At 54.4% G+C, this 20,142-nt stretch overlaps 1 protein-coding gene across 3 annotated transcripts in view; it reads right to left on the bottom strand.

Annotated features, from left to right (window-relative positions):
• Positions 1-1,269: 1,269 nt before the first annotated feature.
• Positions 1,270-20,142, bottom strand: part of bcor (BCL6 corepressor) — a 32,197-nt gene continuing 13,324 nt past the window's right edge. For all 3 annotated transcript variants that reach the window (XM_028981378.1, XM_028981380.1, XM_028981379.1), the window contains 7 exons: positions 17,839-18,146; positions 15,287-15,571; positions 9,108-9,274; positions 8,339-8,484; positions 4,767-4,844; positions 3,483-3,633; positions 1,270-2,399 (listed from right to left, as the gene is read on the bottom strand). In XM_028981378.1, the coding sequence (XP_028837211.1) occupies positions 2,105-2,399; positions 3,483-3,633; positions 4,767-4,844; positions 8,339-8,484; positions 9,108-9,274; positions 15,287-15,571; positions 17,839-18,146 (1,430 nt within the window). In that variant the 3' untranslated portion in view covers positions 1,270-2,104. The remainder of the gene's footprint in view (positions 2,400-3,482; positions 3,634-4,766; positions 4,845-8,338; positions 8,485-9,107; positions 9,275-15,286; positions 15,572-17,838; positions 18,147-20,142) is intronic.

Here is a 20,142-nt window from a genome sequence, read left to right as displayed (position 1 = left end):
GACGTAATTACCCGGACTAATGCAATTTAATTGTTTTTTAATTAATTGCGCACGCTTCCCTCCTACAAAGCCGCAGTGGAACAGCGGGGAAAATGCCGAGCGCTGGCGTGCCGTGGACCCCCACGTTGGGTGTTTTTTTTTTTTTTTTGTGGTTCTGGTGGGCAGTCAATCACCGGTTTAATTATACAGAGCCATTAATTAACCGCCGTCGTGAAGCACAATATCAGTCGGGGGGAAGTGGTCAGCGACCGCGGTTCGGACCGGTTCGGAATGAAAGCGCTATTTTTTTTGTTTTAATTAATTAATCACTTCTTACAGGAGACTTGCGACGAAAAAAAAAACACGCAATCCCGTCCCCGTGACCGCCCTCCTCCGCACCACGCGTGTGGTGTCGGCCGCATCGATTCGAGTCGGGTGCCGGATGATGAGCTGCGTGCACGCGCGCGGTCAATAGCGATTGATCAGCGCGCATTTACGCTCCTCGGCCGAAATAATGAGCGCTAATGGAAACGGTGAGACGCGAACAAGTAGCCTTGTCCGCTCCATACTGCTAGTATACACCCCTCTCCGTCCGAAATCATATAGAAATGTACTGAATGTTATAACTAATAAGGAGGCCAGATAACCTAATAAATAAAAAACGGTATTTGTGCTCAATGGAAAAATACTACACATTTGGTACAGTACCATGGAACATACCCTAAAATGAGACGCTGGAAACGACCATTATTTGAATACAACCCACAGGGTTTACATATCTGCTAAAAGATGTAAATTATTTTGGGGTATTATTAAAATGACTGAGGTAAGGTCTCCTTTCTGCTTCAAGTGAGAAAATGAGAACAGGCTATAATTATAGGCTGTATAACAGCAAATTATTTATGGTACACTAAATAGCAATAAGTACATAATGCTATCTGGATATGGATATATATGTCACACACCACACACACACACATATATATCATTAATTTGTGCACGTGTGTCATGGGTGATTCTGCGCCTGGTATCCGTAATAAATATATACAATATTTTTGTATCGTTACCATTTGATCAACATATAACATTGTCACGTGCGTCACCAGCGGCTGTGTATTTGCTGGGTAAATGAGGAGGGTTGAGTCAGGAAGGGCATCCGGCTTAAAACCATGTAAATTGTGCAGACAACCAGACCGACTGATCCGCTGTGGCAACCCCTAACGCGACCAGCCCAAGGACAATGACAACCACTTGATCCACAGATCCCAGCCAGTCACACAGAACTTGGGATTCTCTTTTATTGCCATTTATTTAAAGGAACTTTTTTTTTTTGTAAAATATAAATACAAATGATAGGGTATTTAATTACAAAGTTTAAACACGTCTCCAGAAAACAAAAACACACGAGTCAGAAACAGTTACTGAAATTCTCAACCCATTATTTACAGGCTCAAGCTCATTCCTGCCAAACAATGAATCATATTAGTATCTTACAATTACTTTTAATATTATACAAAACAAAAAAAAAAATTAATATTTCAACTCCTATTTATAAATAAGTGTCCAAAGTATAAGCAAAGCTTGAGCACAGATACAAAACTGATCTCAGAGGTCAGGCTTAATATGAAAATAAGAACGAACAAAGCCCATATAGAAAGACGAGGCTCTCCTTGCAGGAGCCAGCAGGTACGTCAACCACAGGTGAAGTGCAATCACAACCTACTACTCAGAGACGTCTCTTACTGCAGCCAAATAAAAACGTACTTGACTTGACGAACGGAACGGGACACCGCTTTTCATCCCATTTACATTGTCACAGCTCTACGCTAGTCTTATATCTGAACATCACCTTAGCAGTAGAAATTAAGACCTAACCAAACGAGACAGAACAAAAGAGGCAGTAATATATATATATATATCCTATGTTTTATATATATATTTATTTATATATATAATAATCACAAATAAAAGGGAATTTTATATATAAAAAACATAATTTTTAAGTTAGAGTTCCTGTGAGCTGTTCTGGCCACATGCCCTCAGTGGTCCAAACCAGACAGATGTAGCTGTAATATGTACACTATGTACAGGTCTCACAGGCAGCAGGCGGACGGGCCATCCTCAGTCATGACCTTGCCTTGGCGACATGATCCCAGTGGTCGTCCAGGCACTCCAGAGACGAGCCCAGCAGAGCCACCAGCTCAGAGCTGATCTCCACCAAGTCCAGGAGCTCCTTGCTGTCAGGCATGAAGCCCTCCAGCTCCTCTGGGCAGGAGAAGAGTTGGCTGAGCGACGCCTGCTTGTAGAACTCTGCCTCGGCGATGGTGGCCACTTCGATGTGCTTGAAGGTGGCGCGGAACGCCCGAGCGGACATCTTCAGCCTCTTAAGTACGTCTGAGAGAAGCAGCCAATTTCGGGGTCTGTAGAAAGGGGGGGGGGAGAGAGAGAGCATTGACGCACACTTGAAGATACCAAGCGATTGAAATGTCCGGCATTTCCCCCATTTCTCGTTCGAAGACGTTCTGGTCCCCCACCCCCCACGCACAGCAGCCCCCCCCAACAAATTCAGGCAGACCCCGCGCCTTTTTTTTGGCCGTTGGTGGGTGTTTAATGAGCCACAAACACGGGGAGAGCGCAGACTGAAGGAGAGGGGTAACAGGCGCGGCTCAATCGATGGCACTCGAAACGGGCTCTAGTCGTAGCACCGAGGCGGCAGGCTGAATGGAGAGAAGTGGGTGGTGGTGGCGGCGAGCGAGCGAGCGAGAGAGAGAGAGAGAGCGCGCCGGGCGGAAATGTGGGGAGAGCACAGAGTGGCCCCACAGCACAGGAGAGCCATTAATACTGCATCAGCCGGCAGCGCAAAAAGAACGCCAGCGAGCGAGCGAGCGAGCGAGCGAGAGGAAAGGGGGAGGGGAAGCCGGAGCGGAGCGCGGCGCAGACTGAAGATTATACACAACAGCGAGCGCGGCAGCTGAGACCGCCAGAGCGGGAGGAGGAGGAGGAGGAGGAGGAGGGCGCGTGATGAGTCGGTGAGGAAAGACAGTGTGGGAGGCAATTAGCTCTGTCTGTTTGCCCGCGCCGCGGCTCCGCACTCGCCTCGTCACGGCTGATGTTATTTAAGAGCAATAAGCAGATGCGGCAGCGGCCGCCCCTCCGTAAGGGCGGCGGCTACATAAATTAACCCCCTCCCCTCACCCCCGCAGACCCGAGGCCAATCCCAGCAGCCCCACAGGCTAATGACCCCGAGCCACCAGGTGAAACTAATTACTTCATCAATAGCGCCGCGGTAATGATCCCCGTCTCGCCTGCTTAATTAAAAGCGCCCAAATGAGGGCAGTTAGCCGAGGAGCGGGATAGGCCGGTGCGAACCCTGCTGCCCCGCCCCTACGCCGCTCTCAGCTAATCCGCACACAGGAAGCGGTCTGAGCGCCATGACACAGGTGAGGAAATGACTGGGAAATGAGATCAGCACGCGAGGAACCGGGAGGTGAAAGGTCACTTACCCCTGGGACAGAGAGACCTGGATGTTGTAGCAGGGAAGGAGGGGGCGGTCCGAAAACTCGAACTCGAACACCTCCCTCTGCTCGCCGTCATCATCCCCCGGCCCCGGGGGGTTGGCCAGGATGTCGAAGGCCGCCGCTTCCTCAGCAGGCTCTGTGTGGGGAGAGAAAAACACGATTGTTCTCTCTCTCTCTTTCGGTCAAACACACACACACACACACACACACAAAGAACGCCTCATTCATGTGAGACAGATTTGGACGAGTTCCTATCTGGGCGATAGTGACTCAAGGCTTCCAAACAGTTGTAACATTGTACTAGCCCCTCCCCCTGCGGCACCACACCGCTCCCTTCGCTCTCCGTGCTTTTTATTCCCTCGCTCCTCTGTTTTTCCACGGCCAGGTGTTTCCCCTGGAACCGACAGTTGTGCCTGGCGCGGCGCGAGGGGGAAGCTTCCAGAACAGCCTGCCGCGGCACGAACGCCCGAGCTGAGCGCTCGCCTCCCAGACTTCCCGTCTCTCACATCAGCCTCCCCATTAAATCTGCCTTCCATTTACCAACCGCCGGGGGGGCGGGGCAGACCGCCGGGGCGTCTGCGGGCAATTTGAGGAGGCTGGAGACCGGGTTTGAAGTGGGCAGTCGGGAGGAGGACGTCCCTTCACTCATTCCAGTGGGCGAATGACAGAGGGGACCAGGGAAGGAAGCGCAAACAGAGGACCCTTCTCTCTCTCTCTCTCTCTCCCCTCGCTCGCTCGCTCGCTCTGACGCTGCTTTTACAGCCAGGGTTTTTTCCAAGGCGGTACTTAAACGGGCTTCCCAAAAATAGCCAGGCGCTCTGGCAGCGGACTCGACACGCTCCCCCCTCCTCCTGTCTTTCTTTCTGTTATTCCAGGAATCTGGGGAAAATGTGCGGTAGCACAGCGCCGGCGCCGGGCCAGCTGGAGCGCGGCCCATTCCGCTCGGCTGATAACAATAGTTCAGGGAGCGTTTTCCTGACAGATCGCCACTCGCGTAACGAAGGAGGGGGGGGGGGGGCACGCTCTCTGTAAACCATTACCGGACGGCTGGACGCCACCGACCACGACTCCGCGGGGACGGCGGGGACGGCAGGGATCGGGGCGCCTTTAAAACTATAAGGGGGAATGGCCACCAATTGCAAAAGCAGATGAGGCCATTTCGTGTAGAGCGGCCGTCTACCCGTGTTTCCACTGTCAATGTTTCCTGGCCTTACGTGCAAAGAAAGGGCGGAGCGAGGACGGAAGACGAGAGCGAAAATGGACACTCACCACAAACAGCGCTGCCATAGAACTCCCAGTAGACGCGCGGGTCGTCCTCTGGCCGACCCTGGAGGTCAGCGAAGTAATCTGTGGAGGGAGAGAGAAGGAGGGGTCAACAGCGAGTTCCACGCCGCTCCTGATGGAAGGGGAGGGAGGGAGACGCAGACAGACGAGCAGAAGGACAGTGGCTGCTGGTGAGATACGGCAACAGACAACCTTGAAAGAGAATGAGCGAAAGAGAGAGAGAGAGAGAGAGGGATGGATGGAAATGAAGAGAGAGAGATGCCAGCACCAGACTTCAGAAGGGAGACTTCTCCTCCTTCATCTATCTCCTGTTGATAGCAGAGAGTGTGACGGCGGGATGAGGAACGGAGAAGAGTAAAAAACAAAAAAACAAAAAGAATTTCTGAGGAACGCGAGACGGCACCTAGAGAGATGTAGATAGCGCCGAGGGAGAGGGAGGGAGACAGCTGCGCGCCGAGGTAGACACGGTCTGTCAGAGGATGTTACCAACACACACACACACACACACACCTTCCTGCACAGATACTACTTCTCGCCATTTATCACACACGCACGCAGAGAGGTGGGGTGAACGAGCCTAAAAAAAAAACAAAAAACCCGCTTTACCACCAGGCGGCCGTGTCGCTGCACGCCGTCCCGCTCACGCGGAGAGGTCAAGAAACAGGGCCGTCTTACTGCAGGGCCAGCAGGGTCGTCCTATTTGTATGCGCTGTGTGTGTGTGTGTGTGTGTGTGTGTGTGTGTGTGCGCGGATCGAGCCAGGGTGGCAGCAAGGGCAGCTGCCACTTGGCGAGGGCTGGCACAGCCGGGGGCGACGGCAGAGCGGCGTTTGCCAGCGCAGCCGTTAACGATTCCGCCAGAGACCGCGGGGCCTCATTAAACCCCTCTACATGCAGCACGGAGCGAGAGAGCGTGCGGGAGAGGCGGCGGGCGGGCGGGCGGGGGGGAGAGAGAGGGAGGGGGCGGGGGAGAGCCGGGACGCGGCGCTTGATTAGAAGGCTCCCACAGCGAGGGAACAAATTGGGGGAGGGGATGTAAATCAGGCAGCCAGACAGCGCATCGGGACAAGCCCACTGATTTACCTCGCCCTCTCTCTCTCTCTCTCTCTCTCTCTCTCTCTCTCTCTCTCTCGCCATTCTAACGCCTCGCGCTTTTGTCACTCACTTCTCATTTTAAACTTCCTTCCTCCACACACACACACACACACACACACACACACACACACACACATTTATTTCGCCTGCACTTTTGCCCTTCCTTCCTTCCTCGTCTGACACGTTCGTTTTCCTCTTTTCGGTTCCGTGCTCAGTCCTCTCAACACTCATTTCTCACTGCGTGGCGTCATTTCCCCCCCCCCCATCCTGCTCCACCCTGTGCTGATAACCTACACGAGCGACTAGAGGGCTGTGACCTTCCACAGCCTGAACACTTCTCTCTCACGCACAGGTTGGGGTGGAAATCGTCGTGTTTGTGGCGGGAAATGTATAACGTACATGGAACATGTAGATTTTTTTTTGCTTATTTATCCCCACATTCACTGAAATGATGACTTCCAGTCTTTGTGAGGCTGTCTGACAGACACGCAAGGTCACATACAGCAACCGCACATTTCGGCCCCGAAACTCTACGGTGACCATCCGTTACAAACAAGCTCGACCTTCACCAAACGTATGTCCACACACACACACACACACACACAGCTGAGCTGCAGGCGACTGCATCCACACCATCAACTGAGGAGGATCAGATTACACACCATCACAACAGCCCGCCGCTGCCTAATCCGGCTATGAAATCTCAAATCTGACATTAAAAACACCAGGAGCCTCCGACGCGGCGCATAATCCACGCGCCTCTAAACCCACATAAAATCGATTAAAACGGACAACATGTTTACTCTGGAGGGGCGGCTGCTGTGTTCGGCTCTCACTCCGATAACCTCGCCTCTTTCCGGCCGTAACCGCCCTCGCATTCGCCAAAAACAAATAAATTAAAAAAAAGGAAACGACAAAAATATGCGACAGGCCCGGCAGACGTGAATTTGTTGCTTCACTCAACTCGGCCCCGCCCGCCCGCCCGCCCTCCCCGCTGTCTGTGCGTGACGACACCGGCAGCGGACGCCTGACATAATCCCCCGAGCGCCGGGCTGAGGGATCCAGACAGGCCGCTTGACATTCCGGCCGGAATTCTGTGATATCTGCGCGGCCCCGTAAAGTGGAGCGCCGCAATCAGCCGGCGAGAGGGGAGCGGAGCGGAGCTGGGTGGCTGGGCCGCTCCGAGTGACAGGCAGCGCAGCCGAGGGAGGGAGAACGCTTTAAATGCTAAGTAGGAAATGGTGATTAGAGGAGAGAGGGAGAGAGAGAGGGAGGGGAGAGAGAGAGAGAGAGAGAGAGAGAGAGGGAGAGAGAGAGAGAATTCTCCCCCTTCTCCTCCGCCTCTCTGAAAACCACTCGGCTGGACTGCTGCTCCTCACATGTCTCACACACCTCAGCAGACAACGGACCGGCTCTCCCCATCCGTCCAAGACACCCCCCCAAACAGATGAGCAATAAGCACACACGTCCACACAGAAACACACCTCCCCGGCACAAAAACAGGCGACCGCGTCGACCCGTTCCTCGGCGAAGACAAAACATTACAACAGCAGCGTGGCTTCTTCCCACCTGCACCAACTTCAACGTTCTTTCCACACACACCGGGCCAGCTCAGCGTCCTGGTTGGCACTTAGCAAGAAATTAATCATTTAATGGAGAACCGGACCAAAAGTCTGCCCATAAAAAAAAAGCCCACTTGGCACTTTGATCCTATTGGGAAATCTTATGGAAAATAGCCGCATTAAAAATGTCGAACGGGCTCGCGGATTAGCGTGGATCCGGGCTACTCTGTGGCCCGTGGCTCTGAGGGCCAAATTAAAACGTACCAATCAGGCCTAATCCGCCTTTTAAAATTCAGAACTTCTCCTGCCACGTTGCTCAATCTAAGAAACGAGGTGGGTGTGCGAGTTCATTTTGGGCTAACGTGTCTGTGGACAGCTTTTAGAAAGAATAATGGGTGGGGTGGAAAAGAACCAAATAACTGAGCATCCAATAGATCCATTCCGCCCATTTCTCTTTCTTTGGAGACTTACACGCGCTTTAAATCAGATCGCAGCACTACACAATTTACACCATGTCCCAGTGCCCATAACTCTACACACCGGTCAGATTAATATCAGACCATGTCCCACCACCACAGCACTGCTTAGGAAATAAAGTCGTCGTCCCCTTCTCTCAATAACAAGGGCAGGGTGTGACAAACCCCCACCCCATTAAAAATATAAAATAAAACAAACACCCCTAAATCTGCTTTCAGCGGAAGCCGATTTGTTGCCACCAATAGACCTTCTCAACACCAGCTGTTGCTTAGTAACCAGATAGCCAAGCTAGGCGGCCAGGCCATCCTTCCACTACTGTGATGGCTCTAACACACACACACACACACACACACACACACACACAAAGGGGGAGATCAGGTGAAAATGAGGAGGATTAGAAGAAAAATTTAAATACAAAAACTCACCAGACAGAAAACACTCCATCACTTCACTGTGGGTCATCTTAAGGAGGCTGCGGCCAGAGTAGGTGGCCAACGTGGGGTCGGCCCCGTAGGACAGCAGCAGTCGGACTACATCCAGATGGTCATTCTCTACAGCGTCGTGAAGAGGCCTGTGCGTGCACACACACACACACACACACCACACACACACACACACACACACACACACACACACACGGTTAGCTGCCACTTAAAAGCCCACTGAAGGTAATGACTCACCCACAAAAGTCACAAAAACAGGAAAAAGCCACCCCCCCCCCCCCCCCCCCCCCCCCCTCCCAATTCCCAATTACTTTTGATTGCGATGACCTGCGTTGCACACGGTGGTAAAACAGCCATTACTCGAACTTTAATAATTAATGGCAAACTTATTAGTCGACGAGGCTCTATCAAAGCATCTTATCAGATCGATCAGACGGGAGGTGAGTCTGACGGTAATTCAGGCCGGGTCCCCTTTTTAATTTTTAAAATTTTTTTTTAAAATCTGCATCCTACTCTCTAATTAGCTGGGTGCCTCTGAAAGCCTCCTGCTGCTGTTAACCCGTAATTACAAAACATGTTATTACAGGAGCCGCGGTTACGCACACACAATCGAAGACAGAGCGCTGACAAACGCATGCAGTCACGGAGACGTATTTCAGTCCTCCTCAGACACACACAAGGCAGCGCATCGTATGCTGCCAGCAAGCATGCCTGTGTGTGTGTGTGTGTGTGTGTGTGTGTGCGCACATACCTGGTGCCATCTTGCGCGCTGCAGTTGATGTCGGCGCCGTGCTCGATGAGGTGTTGCACAATGGAAAGCCAGCCTCGGGCGCAGGCCTCGTGCAGCGCGCAGTATCCGGCGTTGTCACGGTGATTCACGTCACACACTTTGTTTTCCAGGCAGTAGAGCACCACCTCCTACAGACAGGGAACACACGAAGATGTCAGGACAGGTGCAGAACGCCGACGTTCCTCCCCTGCCGCACCGCCGACATGCGGCCAAGGTGTATTTAACGTTTTAGGATTTTCGGAGGGGCCGGCCGCCGACCGACGGGCCGGGGCACCTCAGGTGGGATGACAGAGGCAGGCGTGAATCAGTCCGGCTATATTTATCATGGGCAGGACCGCCAGGAGGGACCACCATCAGCAAAAGCAGGAAAAACTCATAGCAGATTTCTATTTCTATGCAAATTCGGCCACTGCCATCTAATACTTTCATAATTTCAATCTCCTCCCAACCCTCCCCCAGCGTCCAGCCTTGAAACAGCTCAGTCAAGCGGTCCATAATGGACAAATGAATATTTTGGACATCTGGGCAATAAATTTAAAAATCTCTCGAAACGATTAAGTTGCTCCTAAAGGCTGGTTTTATAATAGGCCCTCCATAGAAAATGTCCTCACTGCGATCGTGTGGTAAAGTGCGATATGCTACGGCCAACCTGTTGAACATCAGATCAGGCCAAAGACCGCTAGTGTTCTTCCATGTTTAATACTGCCGTTCCCAATTAATAATCAAGTTATTTTAATTATTTTCACACCAAAAGGTGTACGTGTACCTGGGCATCAGATTTTTTTAAGTCTAAAATGTTGCCAAAATAAATGGCACGTCATTATTATTATTTTTTAAACCTTGTATTTGTGAATAGTTACTTAAAATATGACTCCGTAAAAGAAAAGTATGAAGCGTTTCAGGCGCGGTGTGGCAACGCGTTTATTCCCCCTTCATCAGAGCTCGGGGACACCGTGGGAGAGCGTGGGGTTTGAACCCGGGTCTTCTGGCTCACCGCCCGGTAATACTAGTCTATAGTCTGGTAAGACCTCGCCGTGACGCTCATTGCTGTTGAATTGGAACGCCGCCTTTTTTCTCGTGGAAAATGAGACACCGTGTGCGTGTCCGCTGTTCGTGTATCGCGACCACGACCCACCCGACGACGGAGTCCACAGCGCGGCCCCGTGGGGCGGGGGGATAATAAAAGAAAGCGGCTCGTCGGCCGCGCCGCGCCGCTCCTGCGTTTTATCGACAAAACAAACGGGACATTAACATTCAGGCGACGTCCCCCCCCCCGGTTTTAACCCCCCGCGCCCGTTCCCCGCCATTACGTTCAGCGGGCAGTAAACGCGCGGGTAATCGGCACGGCTGCCCGGTGCTGGAGGCGGGGGGACGAGGAGGAGCCGCTGATTTTCTCCGCAGTTCAGAGAAGGAAAAAAAAATGAAAGAAGAAGAAGAAGAAGAAGAAAGGAACCGCGCCGCCGCTCCCTCCCTCCCTCCCTTCACCCATCCCCCGCTTTTAATCTCCTTCCCCGGCGTGCCTTCCAGCGCACAACTGCAATCAATGCATCACCGCGGACGTTTAACCCCTTCCCGGAGACGCGCGTAAACAGCTCCCGCTTCACACACACACACATACACACACGCGCACATACACGCACACACACGCACGCATACACACACAGATTTTCACTTCTACATCTGCGCTTTATTACGCCAGCCGCTCGGTCACGGCCTCCGGTTCTTCTGCTGCCGTGGCCCACAAACCCATCAATCAATGGCCGCTTCCTGACCAGCAGGATTGTGGGAGTCGCCACCGTGGCTTGTTGACGTTGGCAGCGGCGGCTCCGCCACCCAGAATCGGTGCAGGGCCCGCAGAGGCCTAAACACACAACCGGGCCATGACGTCACTTTCCGGCACAACAAGGCGGCCTGCGAGGGACGTGCGGCCCGCCACACCGGACCGCCATCGAAACCGAGACCGTTCTGGCCAGGCCACTCGTACGACGGCGCTAATTTAACCAAAAAAAAAAAAAAAAACCCACCGGGTCTGAAGCCTGGTGTAAGTCGGGGGTTTGGGGAAAGCGGCGTGATGGAGGGAGGGAGGGAGGGAGGGAGGGAGGGAGGGAGGTGAGAGCGCCAGCGAGTGAAAAGGCGCACTAAGTGGGGCTTTTAATTGAGAGCGAGCTGCGAACGCTCGCACCGCCAGCGAGTGGGAGTAGCGCCGGCGGGGGAGGGAAGTGGGGGGGGGGGGGGGGGCGTCATTACAGCAGAGCCGGCATTTTCTCCGACAGCTCCCGGAGACGGGCCCAAAAACGCACTCGGTGCGCGGGTCCAGGGTTGAGCGCGTGTATTTTCGTCCGTGTGCGAGACCACTGGCATCCGTCTGCGTGTGTGTGTGTGTGTGTGTGTGTGTGTGTGTGTGCGCAGCCGTCTGAAGGCCTCTGCCAGGCCTCTGAGGCACGCGGCGGTGGCGCAACTCGCGGAGCTGGCAGGCACGTGAGCCTGTGTGTGTGTGTGTGTGTGTGTGTTTTTTCGAACGCGGGTTCCCGTTAGCCCCCGACGCAGTAAATGCGCGCAGCAGACGAGCGCGTGAAGACTTCATCTGCGGCTTGGCTCCATTAACATTTAAAAGGCGTCGTTGTGCGGCGGCCTCCTTCTGAAGAGCGAAAACGCGCCCGCGCACACACACACACACACACACACACACACACACACACACACACACGGAGCTGCAGCTTTCATCCACCGCGACAAGCATCAGAAAACTAAACGCACATGAAATATGCAGAGGCCTGGACACAGGGGAGGGTGAGGGTGTGTGTGTGTGTGTGTGTGTGTGTGTGTGTGACAGAGAGAGAGAGAGAGAGAGAGAGAGAGAGCGAGCGAGCACAACAGCAGGCTTCGGCAGAGTCAAGAGGCTGTTAGCTGCTATTTACTCAGGCGTGGCTGCAGTTGCATTGGTGACAAAACAAAGTCCGGGCGTGTCGCGCGCACACACACTCACACAGAAATGTGCGCGCGCACACACACACACGCCACTCCGCATGTGGGTAAAACCATAGCACGGGGGGGACATGGTGAGACAGCGCTGGTGTCAAGAGTAATAACAGACGCAGATTCCACGTCCCCGACCACAACACGGTGACGGGGAAATAAATAGTCATGCAGACGCTGGTATTTTTGTGGCATTCCTCTCTGCGCAAACTTCAAGTTAACCCTGACAAGGACACATTCCTGCCATTTTATCACACTCGCCAAAAGAAATCTGACGAACAACTAATAATAATATTAATAACAATAACATCAATTGACCATGAAGGCAGCGCTGCTATACATAACCAATAATAATGCAGAAATATAATCTACAGCGCGACCCTCCCGAGTCGAATTAAAGAGGAATAAAATAAAATCAATCCAATAATTGGTCTGAGGACGAATGGAAAGAATGGAAAAGGAACGGAACAGAGGCACGTTCAGGTACGCATGCCTTCTGGAGGGTCATAAATTTCCTGCCCGAGTCTGCCTAATATTCCGCAGCGGCGAGGAATCCGAAATAAATCAAACAAAAGCCCAGAGTGGCTCCATGTGTGAGCGCTGCAGGAGGAATCCCTGTCGAGCGCTGGCCGCCCCAGCACACTGCGCTCAGCCCAGCCCTGTTTGTTTTGGAGGCCTTTCTCTCGCTCCGCGTGTGTGTGTGTGTGTGTGTGTGTGCGCGCGTCTGTGCGTGCGCGCGCTGCGGTGTGTTGAAAGGCTCAGCCTCGGAGCCATGTCGTATTTCAGAGCGCTGGCAGCCCCAGGGAGCAGCTCGTGGCTTATCACACACAGGCAGTTAGAAAAACGCTTCCTGTCTGGGGCCAATTGAAGAGGGGGCGGCGGAGGGGGGTAGGAGGGGGGTAGGAGAGAGGGGGGGGGGGGGGCAGGAGGGGCGGGGGTAAAGGGAAAAAGGGGGAGGGGGCAGGGGGGGCGTTAGAAAAACAAGGCGCCGCCGACTGCGCAAACACCACCGCCCGGTCCCCGCCTACAGAGGGCCAGCGTAGGGGCGCCAAGTAAGGGGAGAGCGAGTGGAGAAGAAGAAAGAATAGGGGCAGAAAAAAGGAAATATGTAGGAGGTAGAGAGAGAGAGAGAGAGAGACAAAAGAGAGGCAGACACACAGTTAAGGACTGTGGAACATGAGAAAGGGACAAAAAAAGTGTGTGTGTGTGTGTGTGTGTGTGTTGAAGCCCACATGGTCCAAGGAGAAGAGTGAAGGATACTGGACGCCACCGGATTAAATTTCCCCCTCCCCCCCAAACGTATAAATCAGAGCCCAGCCCGGCTCCCCGGCCGCACGCAGCGCCGCCATTGGACCGGCGTCTCTAACTGATGTCACCCAGACACATTATAAAGCCATTAGAATGTAATTATACACCAATTGCCTCCTGGGTAATAAGTCCGCGGCTTTCACAAGCGGCTGGGGTCCACCTGAAAGGTAAACCGCTGATGAATACTCGCCACGGAAACGCCGGCTCCGGGATTCCTGTTTCGCGGGGCTCTCTTTTTAATGAGGGGAGAAAGAACTACAGAACAATAAGAAATGTTTTTAATTATCATTTTAAAAAAATTGTCCTCAGATAAGTAAAGATCCTACGAGACACTCCCTCACACACCACCAGAGCGACGGGCGGACTGGATAATTACGGACGCGGGCCGATTTCGTGAAGTAGCTAATAACCCACAGCGGCCGACATTTAGCACCTAGCAGAGGTTATGGAGATCCCTCGTCACGTCACCAAGCTCGGTTTAATAACGGAATTCAAATAATAATAATAATAATGTCGGCAAGAAATCCTTTACAAAAAGCGCGAAGGCCTTTTATTAGTAGGTCTTTTAGGGAGAGGACGGGGGTCACAAGCAAGAAGAGTGAAAGCCATTGAATGATGGAGGGATTTGAGGGGGGGGGGGGGCACACATACACACGCCCATGAAGACAAGGGTGTGATGCGTAGCTTGTGTAGCCCAGTCTGTTCCAGTAAACACACACACACACACACACACACACACAGAGAAAACAGTGAGTAGAAAGCTGGAAACAAAAGAAGAAAAAACAAAAAAAAAAAAACAAAGAGCGACTGTCCCCTCACAACTTGAAGCGAGCTTTTCATCCCCGCAGCTGCCCTTCCGTTCCGACACACCCAGACACCGAAGCCCACCCCGGACGGCCCTTTACGCTCCAGCGCCGCCAACGCTCTTCAAACGGGTCCGGCCCAAACACTCCGGCACTCCAACGATCCCCGGAATGCCCGGACTGGAAAATCCAATAAGAGAGCGGCTCCCGCCGCCGCCGCACCGCTCCAGACTCGGGCGAGGGGGGGGGGGCGAAATCATGCGCTCGCAACTGTAATCGCTCATTTCCTGAGCGCCATGCCAGTCCTTTCAAAAGCTCCTGCCGGAACTAATCCGCAGTCTCATTAATCTGGGCAGAAATTAGACATGGATGATGATATTCCAAGGGCTTTACAGATTGCTGGGACGTCCCCCAAACCCACCCCTGCCCCCGCAGTGCCGACTGGGGCAGCCGCACGCTGACCAAAAACACCACACCTCTTGTACATCCCGCACCGTGAAGCCGTGCGCGCACACACACACACACACACACACACACACACCGAGCAGCACGGGGAGGGCAGGAGAGGGTTAACAGGCAGCCACGGGCGTATTGCAGCGAGAGCCGAGGAGATGGCGTACGTGTGCGCTGCGAGCGAGAGAGAGAGAGAGAGTGCGTGCCTGAAAGAGACTGTGTATGCGCCTGAGAGAGAAATGGTGTGTGTGTGTGTGTGTGTGTGTGTGTGTGTGTGAAAGAGCCTCTCTGTGTGTGTGCGCACGCTAAGCGATCTCTCCGAGCCTGTCGGGGCTCTCACATGTCACACTCCGTCTCACAGAGAATTAATGAGATGCGAGCAGGCCGAGCGAGGGCAGCGAGGCAGGGAGAGCGAGGGAGAGAGGGCAGGGGAGGGAGGGAGGGAGGAGGGAAAATGAATGCCACCAACGCCACACGGGGCTGACTCACAAAGAGAGGAGCGAGCGAGCGAGCGAGCGAGCAGGCTAAAGAGTGGAGGAGAGTGAAAAGAGCGAGCGAATGAGAGTGCGGGGGGAGGAGGAGGCCGCACATAAATCGTACCTCGTAACCCAGCCGAGCGGCTCTCTGCAGCAGCGTCTCGCCGGCGTTCTTGTTGACAATCAGACGCCGCGCTTCGGGTGGCATGGGCCGGCTGGCGGGGGTCTCGCCGGCTGCGGGCGCGTTGCCAGCCGGCGCCGGGACGTGCGGGGAGAGGGCGGCGGCCACAGGCTGCTGGGGGGCGGGGGGTGCGGGCAGTCCGGGGGAGGAGGGGCAGAGCTTGACCGGGGACGACTCGTAATCCGACAGCGAGGCGGAGCGCTTACGGGACGAGCGCTTCGCTGTGACCTGCACAGAGAGAGAGAGGGAGAGGGGACCGGCTTAAAGAGGATGAGCTTAAATACGACCAAGAGGTTACACACACACACACACACACACACACACACACACGTTGTAAATGCACTGAATATGCCTTCTCAGGGACATATTCACACATTCAATCCAATCTCAATCTCTCTCACACACACACACACACACACACACACATTACCATAAACACCCCAGCACCCTGCGGACCTGCTTTTCCTGGATCACAGACTAAGCCTTTCCGAGAACAGCTTCACATAACGCCACGGCATCTCCATAAGCCCTCAACCTCTCAGTCTCACACAGCCACACAACGCGTCCCCCGGCAACCGCGCCCTGACATGCCGCCGGTTCGGGGGAAGGAGAGAGAGCGAGGGAGAGAACGGGAGAAGCGGGGACGTGAGGGCGAGAGGCGTGCGGACTGAATGCAGCCTTCCTCTTTAAGAGCCCAGCGCTCGCTCGCTCGCTCGCTCGCTCGCTCCCTCTCTCTCTCTCTCTCCCTCCCTCCCTCGCTCGCACGCTCGCTCCGTTTCTGAGGTTATCGTCTCCGCTGGCCCTGGCAACAGAAGGGGGAAGTGCTAATTATTCACAGCCACAAGTTCACAAGCCAGCGCGGCGCTGGAGGCCCCCGGCCGCGGAGCGCGTTAATAAATGTCAGCGCCGAGAGGGAGAGCGAGCGAGCGAGGGAGGGAGGGAGCGAGCGAGCGAGGGAGCGAGGGAGGGGGAGGCGGCGGCCGGCAAATCATTTATATCCATAAGCGTTTGTCACCACGCACCGTTTGTAGCGCAGAGAGGAGGAGCGCAGACGTGACCGCCAGCGCTGGCAGCAAATGCACACACACAAATTACACAAACAGGGCAGCAACAGCGAGTACACACACACACACACACACACACACACACACACACACACACTGCCAATAACCAGACAAATGGCGTAGACACACAAATACAAAAATAGAGGATACTAAGCGCACACAGCCCCTCACGCACAAACATTTAATAAGCACAGCTGAAACACACACACACACACTAATTCCTGCTAAAAGCCGCCAGCGTGGGCGTGCGGCTTCGCCTCTTCCCGTGGGGTTTTGTGTGTGTGTGTGTGTGTGTGTGTGTCATTGGAGAAGTCGTCGCTCGCGGCCAGCAGGAAAAAAGTTAAACAGGAAACAACAGAGCCGGGCCGGAAGGCGCTGCTGCTCCCGCACGCTCGGCCGAGGCGGTCAGGAGGAAGGGCGAAGGGCAAGAGAAGGGTGCAAGTTCATGGAGGTGTGTTTCTGGGGGGAGGGGGACATCAGCAGAGCAGCAAGTGAGTGGTGAAAGGTCTGTGTGTGTGTGTGCGTGTGTGTGAGTGAGAGAGAGAGAGAGAGAGAGAGAGAGAGAGAGAGAGTGCGCGTGTACACACGCATGTGTTTGCGTGTGCAGTAGGGTCTGGGGGGGGCGGGGTTTTGGGGTTTCTGGCATCCGCCCGCCCCTGTGGAATTACAGAGCGGAGCAGCTGTCAGAGCGACGCTGGCTGCCCCCCCCCATACACATCCGCCACTTCCCAGAGAGGGGGGGGGGGGGTGCGGGCAGGGGCTGTGCTCAATATGCCACTCCATTCCACACCACACCGCGTCAGGAAGGGCAGCGGCACAGGCACAAACAAGCCTCTCACACACACACACACACACACACACACACACACACACACACAGCCGGCCAGGCAGGCAGCCAGGCATAGACGCTAAATCCAGCCACATTCCTGGGAGAGAGCGCCGAACCCACAGCCAGGGATTGCCTCTGTCTGAGCGTGCATGCATGTGTGTGTTGGTGAGCTATGAGTACAAGTACCAGCCTTTCCCCAGTGTGTGTGTGCGCGCGTGTTACGTAAAGAACGCACATAATCGTCGCTCCACGGAGACCCTCCTCTCTTTTGGGAGGGGCCTTTAAATCCAGACCCACCCTCCTCTTCATCCTCCTCTCCTCTCCCCTCCCCCTCTCCACTGGGAGATTGTGTTTCGGTGCAAGAAGAGGTCACAGCAACGGCGGCCGTGTCGGCAACTACACACTGAGCTGCAGTGCATGCTGGGAGAGTGCGCACGTACACACAATCATGACCCCAAGCACACCTCCCACCGAGCAGACCCAGCAAGCCACAATAAGCCTCCTAATTGGAATTATTAACATTGTTGTGATTTGAAGCATATTTAAAGAGCTCCATTCAAAGCCATGGGAGCTCACACACACACACACACACACACACACACCTTGTTCTGGTGGGCAGGGCTGAGCTGCGGACAGTCCTCGGCAGTGTGTGAATGGACCTTGCGCTCTCGGCTCAGATGTTTGGTTTTGCACTGCCGCTTCCCCTTGGGTTTCTCCGGGTCGCCGTGCCGACGGTGCCAGGGCGTGGGGCTCTCCGCGTCAGAGTCTGTGGACTGGGGCTCCAGAGCGCAGGACCTGCGGTGGTCCCTCACGCGCTGCCTGTCTGGCAGAACCTGGGACAGGAGCTTCCGGCCAAGGGCATCCAGACATGGCTGGTCCAGAGCGTCCTGGGGGTCCAGGGCGGGCAGCACTACAGACAGAAGCGGGGAGAGAGAGGAGGGGGCGTTCAGGAACATTTAAACCAGAACGATCTTACTTACTAATTAAACAGAATTAATTAACGTACAAAGGAAAGGCCTAGTAATCACACGCAGGCTACAGACCATCTCCGGCCCCAGTTAGGTAATGCAACTTGACACACACACACACACACACACACAACAAGCGCAGTTGAATGCCCTACTTTTATTAATAAGCGCCCCCCTCTCTAGAGCTTGATGTTAGGGGGCAAAATAAAAAGTAGAGTGATATTAACCGGATCACGTGCGCGCCAGGAGGGCCGCACCGCGGCAAACCTGCGCTCTCTCGCTCGTTGCCACGAGACGACAGGAGCGGGCTAATGCAGAGCAGCGCTCCAATAACGTGTGCTGTAATGCTAGAACCACACACACACACACACACACACACACACAGGAAGAGAAAGCACAAGCGAAAGCAGAGGATGGCGGGTGGGGGAGAAAAAAAAGAAAAAAGTGAGCGCGACAGCAGCACGCGAGAGCGTGGGCTCAGGCGAGGGAGGCAGATGGGGATGGGAGGGGGGGGGGGGGGGGGGGGGGGGGGGGGTGGAGGGTAAACCCCCCCAACTCGGCCTCTGGAGCGGAGGAACGGAACGGGAGGTTCTCTCTGCAGCTGCTGCAATCGCTGCTCCCCTGCCTGAAATCGGCAGGAAGAAAGGCCTTTATGAAACAGTCGGGAGTTTTACCCTCTACATCTGCTGAATTATTTAGTTGTGTGTGTGTGTGTGTGTGTGTGTGTGTGTGTGTGTGTGCGTGTGTGTGCACGCTCGCTCGCGCAGTCCAACAATTTCAGGTGGAGCAGGATCTCTCCACCTCCCCAATTCCTTCCTGCTCAGCTGCAGTGCTCCAGAAGGAAGTTTTAGTGTCGATTGTTGTGTGGGACCAACGGTCGCCTGTGGTCACATGACACAGGAGGGACGCTGGACCCCGCCCCGCAGTCGGACTGGCATTATTCAGGTCACCATGCAGCGGCACCCACAGACGCTGTCTGGCCTTGTAAGTGCACATCCGCTCAAAGTCCCCATAAAGCGGTGTGTGTTCGGCGCGTGTGACGGAGTTAATGAATGGCCTCTCCTTGGTGGCCTCAGGGGACGGCAGACTTACGGGCCTATTTAATTCTCCTCTCGGCTCAGAGCAGAGTCTGCATTCAAGCAGCAACACACACACACACACAAACACACACACACACACACACCCTTTCCTACGAGCCCATCAATTACTCCCACCAAAACACCTCGCTACAGTGCGGAGGTGTTGAGCACTCGTGTGCGCAAATGTCCGTGAGAGAGAGAGTGTGTGTGTGTGTGTGTGTGTGTGTACGCCCCTGGGCTCACTGAGAGGAGTCATGCATCGCTGCCATGTACGTCTCGTCTCACACACCCTCGCGCAGACAAAACAAATTAGTCAGTGTCGCGAGCGTGTGCGTGCACGCACGTGGCCTGAATAACCAATGGGAGTCGAGGTGAAGACGCCCCGGCGCGGAGCTGAGGGGGGGCCGCAGACGCCGCCGGAGACGCTTTCTGACAGGGACATCTGGGGGACGTTAGCCTCTCATTAGCACGCTACAGGGCAGGGGCTTTCATCCGGCGACGTAGACCTCAAGTGAGGGGACGGGAGGGGACACGGACAGGAGGGAAAAAAAAAGGATTAACGGTTTTACACCTGCTGGCCAGAGACGCCAACCGGCGGGTTAAGCCTCTTTTAGGCCAGGGGCCACGACCCGGTGAACGAGGGCCAAAATTCCGCCCGTTTCATCCGCTCTCGCTGTGCCATCAGGACCGTGCCGCTCGGGGACATGCGGCCATTTCCACTCAAGTGTCCAATAAGCGTAATGAGCGCTTCAGATGGCGCTGTTTTAAGGCCCATTTTGAAGTTGTGTAGTATGAAGCGTACAGCGATTTAAAACCGTGTACTCTGACAAAGATGACAAAACACACACACACACACACA

Source organism: Denticeps clupeoides, chromosome 5 (assembly GCF_900700375.1).
Source record: "Denticeps clupeoides chromosome 5, fDenClu1.1, whole genome shotgun sequence".
Taxonomy (NCBI): domain Eukaryota; kingdom Metazoa; phylum Chordata; class Actinopteri; order Clupeiformes; family Denticipitidae; genus Denticeps; species Denticeps clupeoides.
This window is presented reverse-complemented; position numbering and strand designations above follow the sequence as displayed.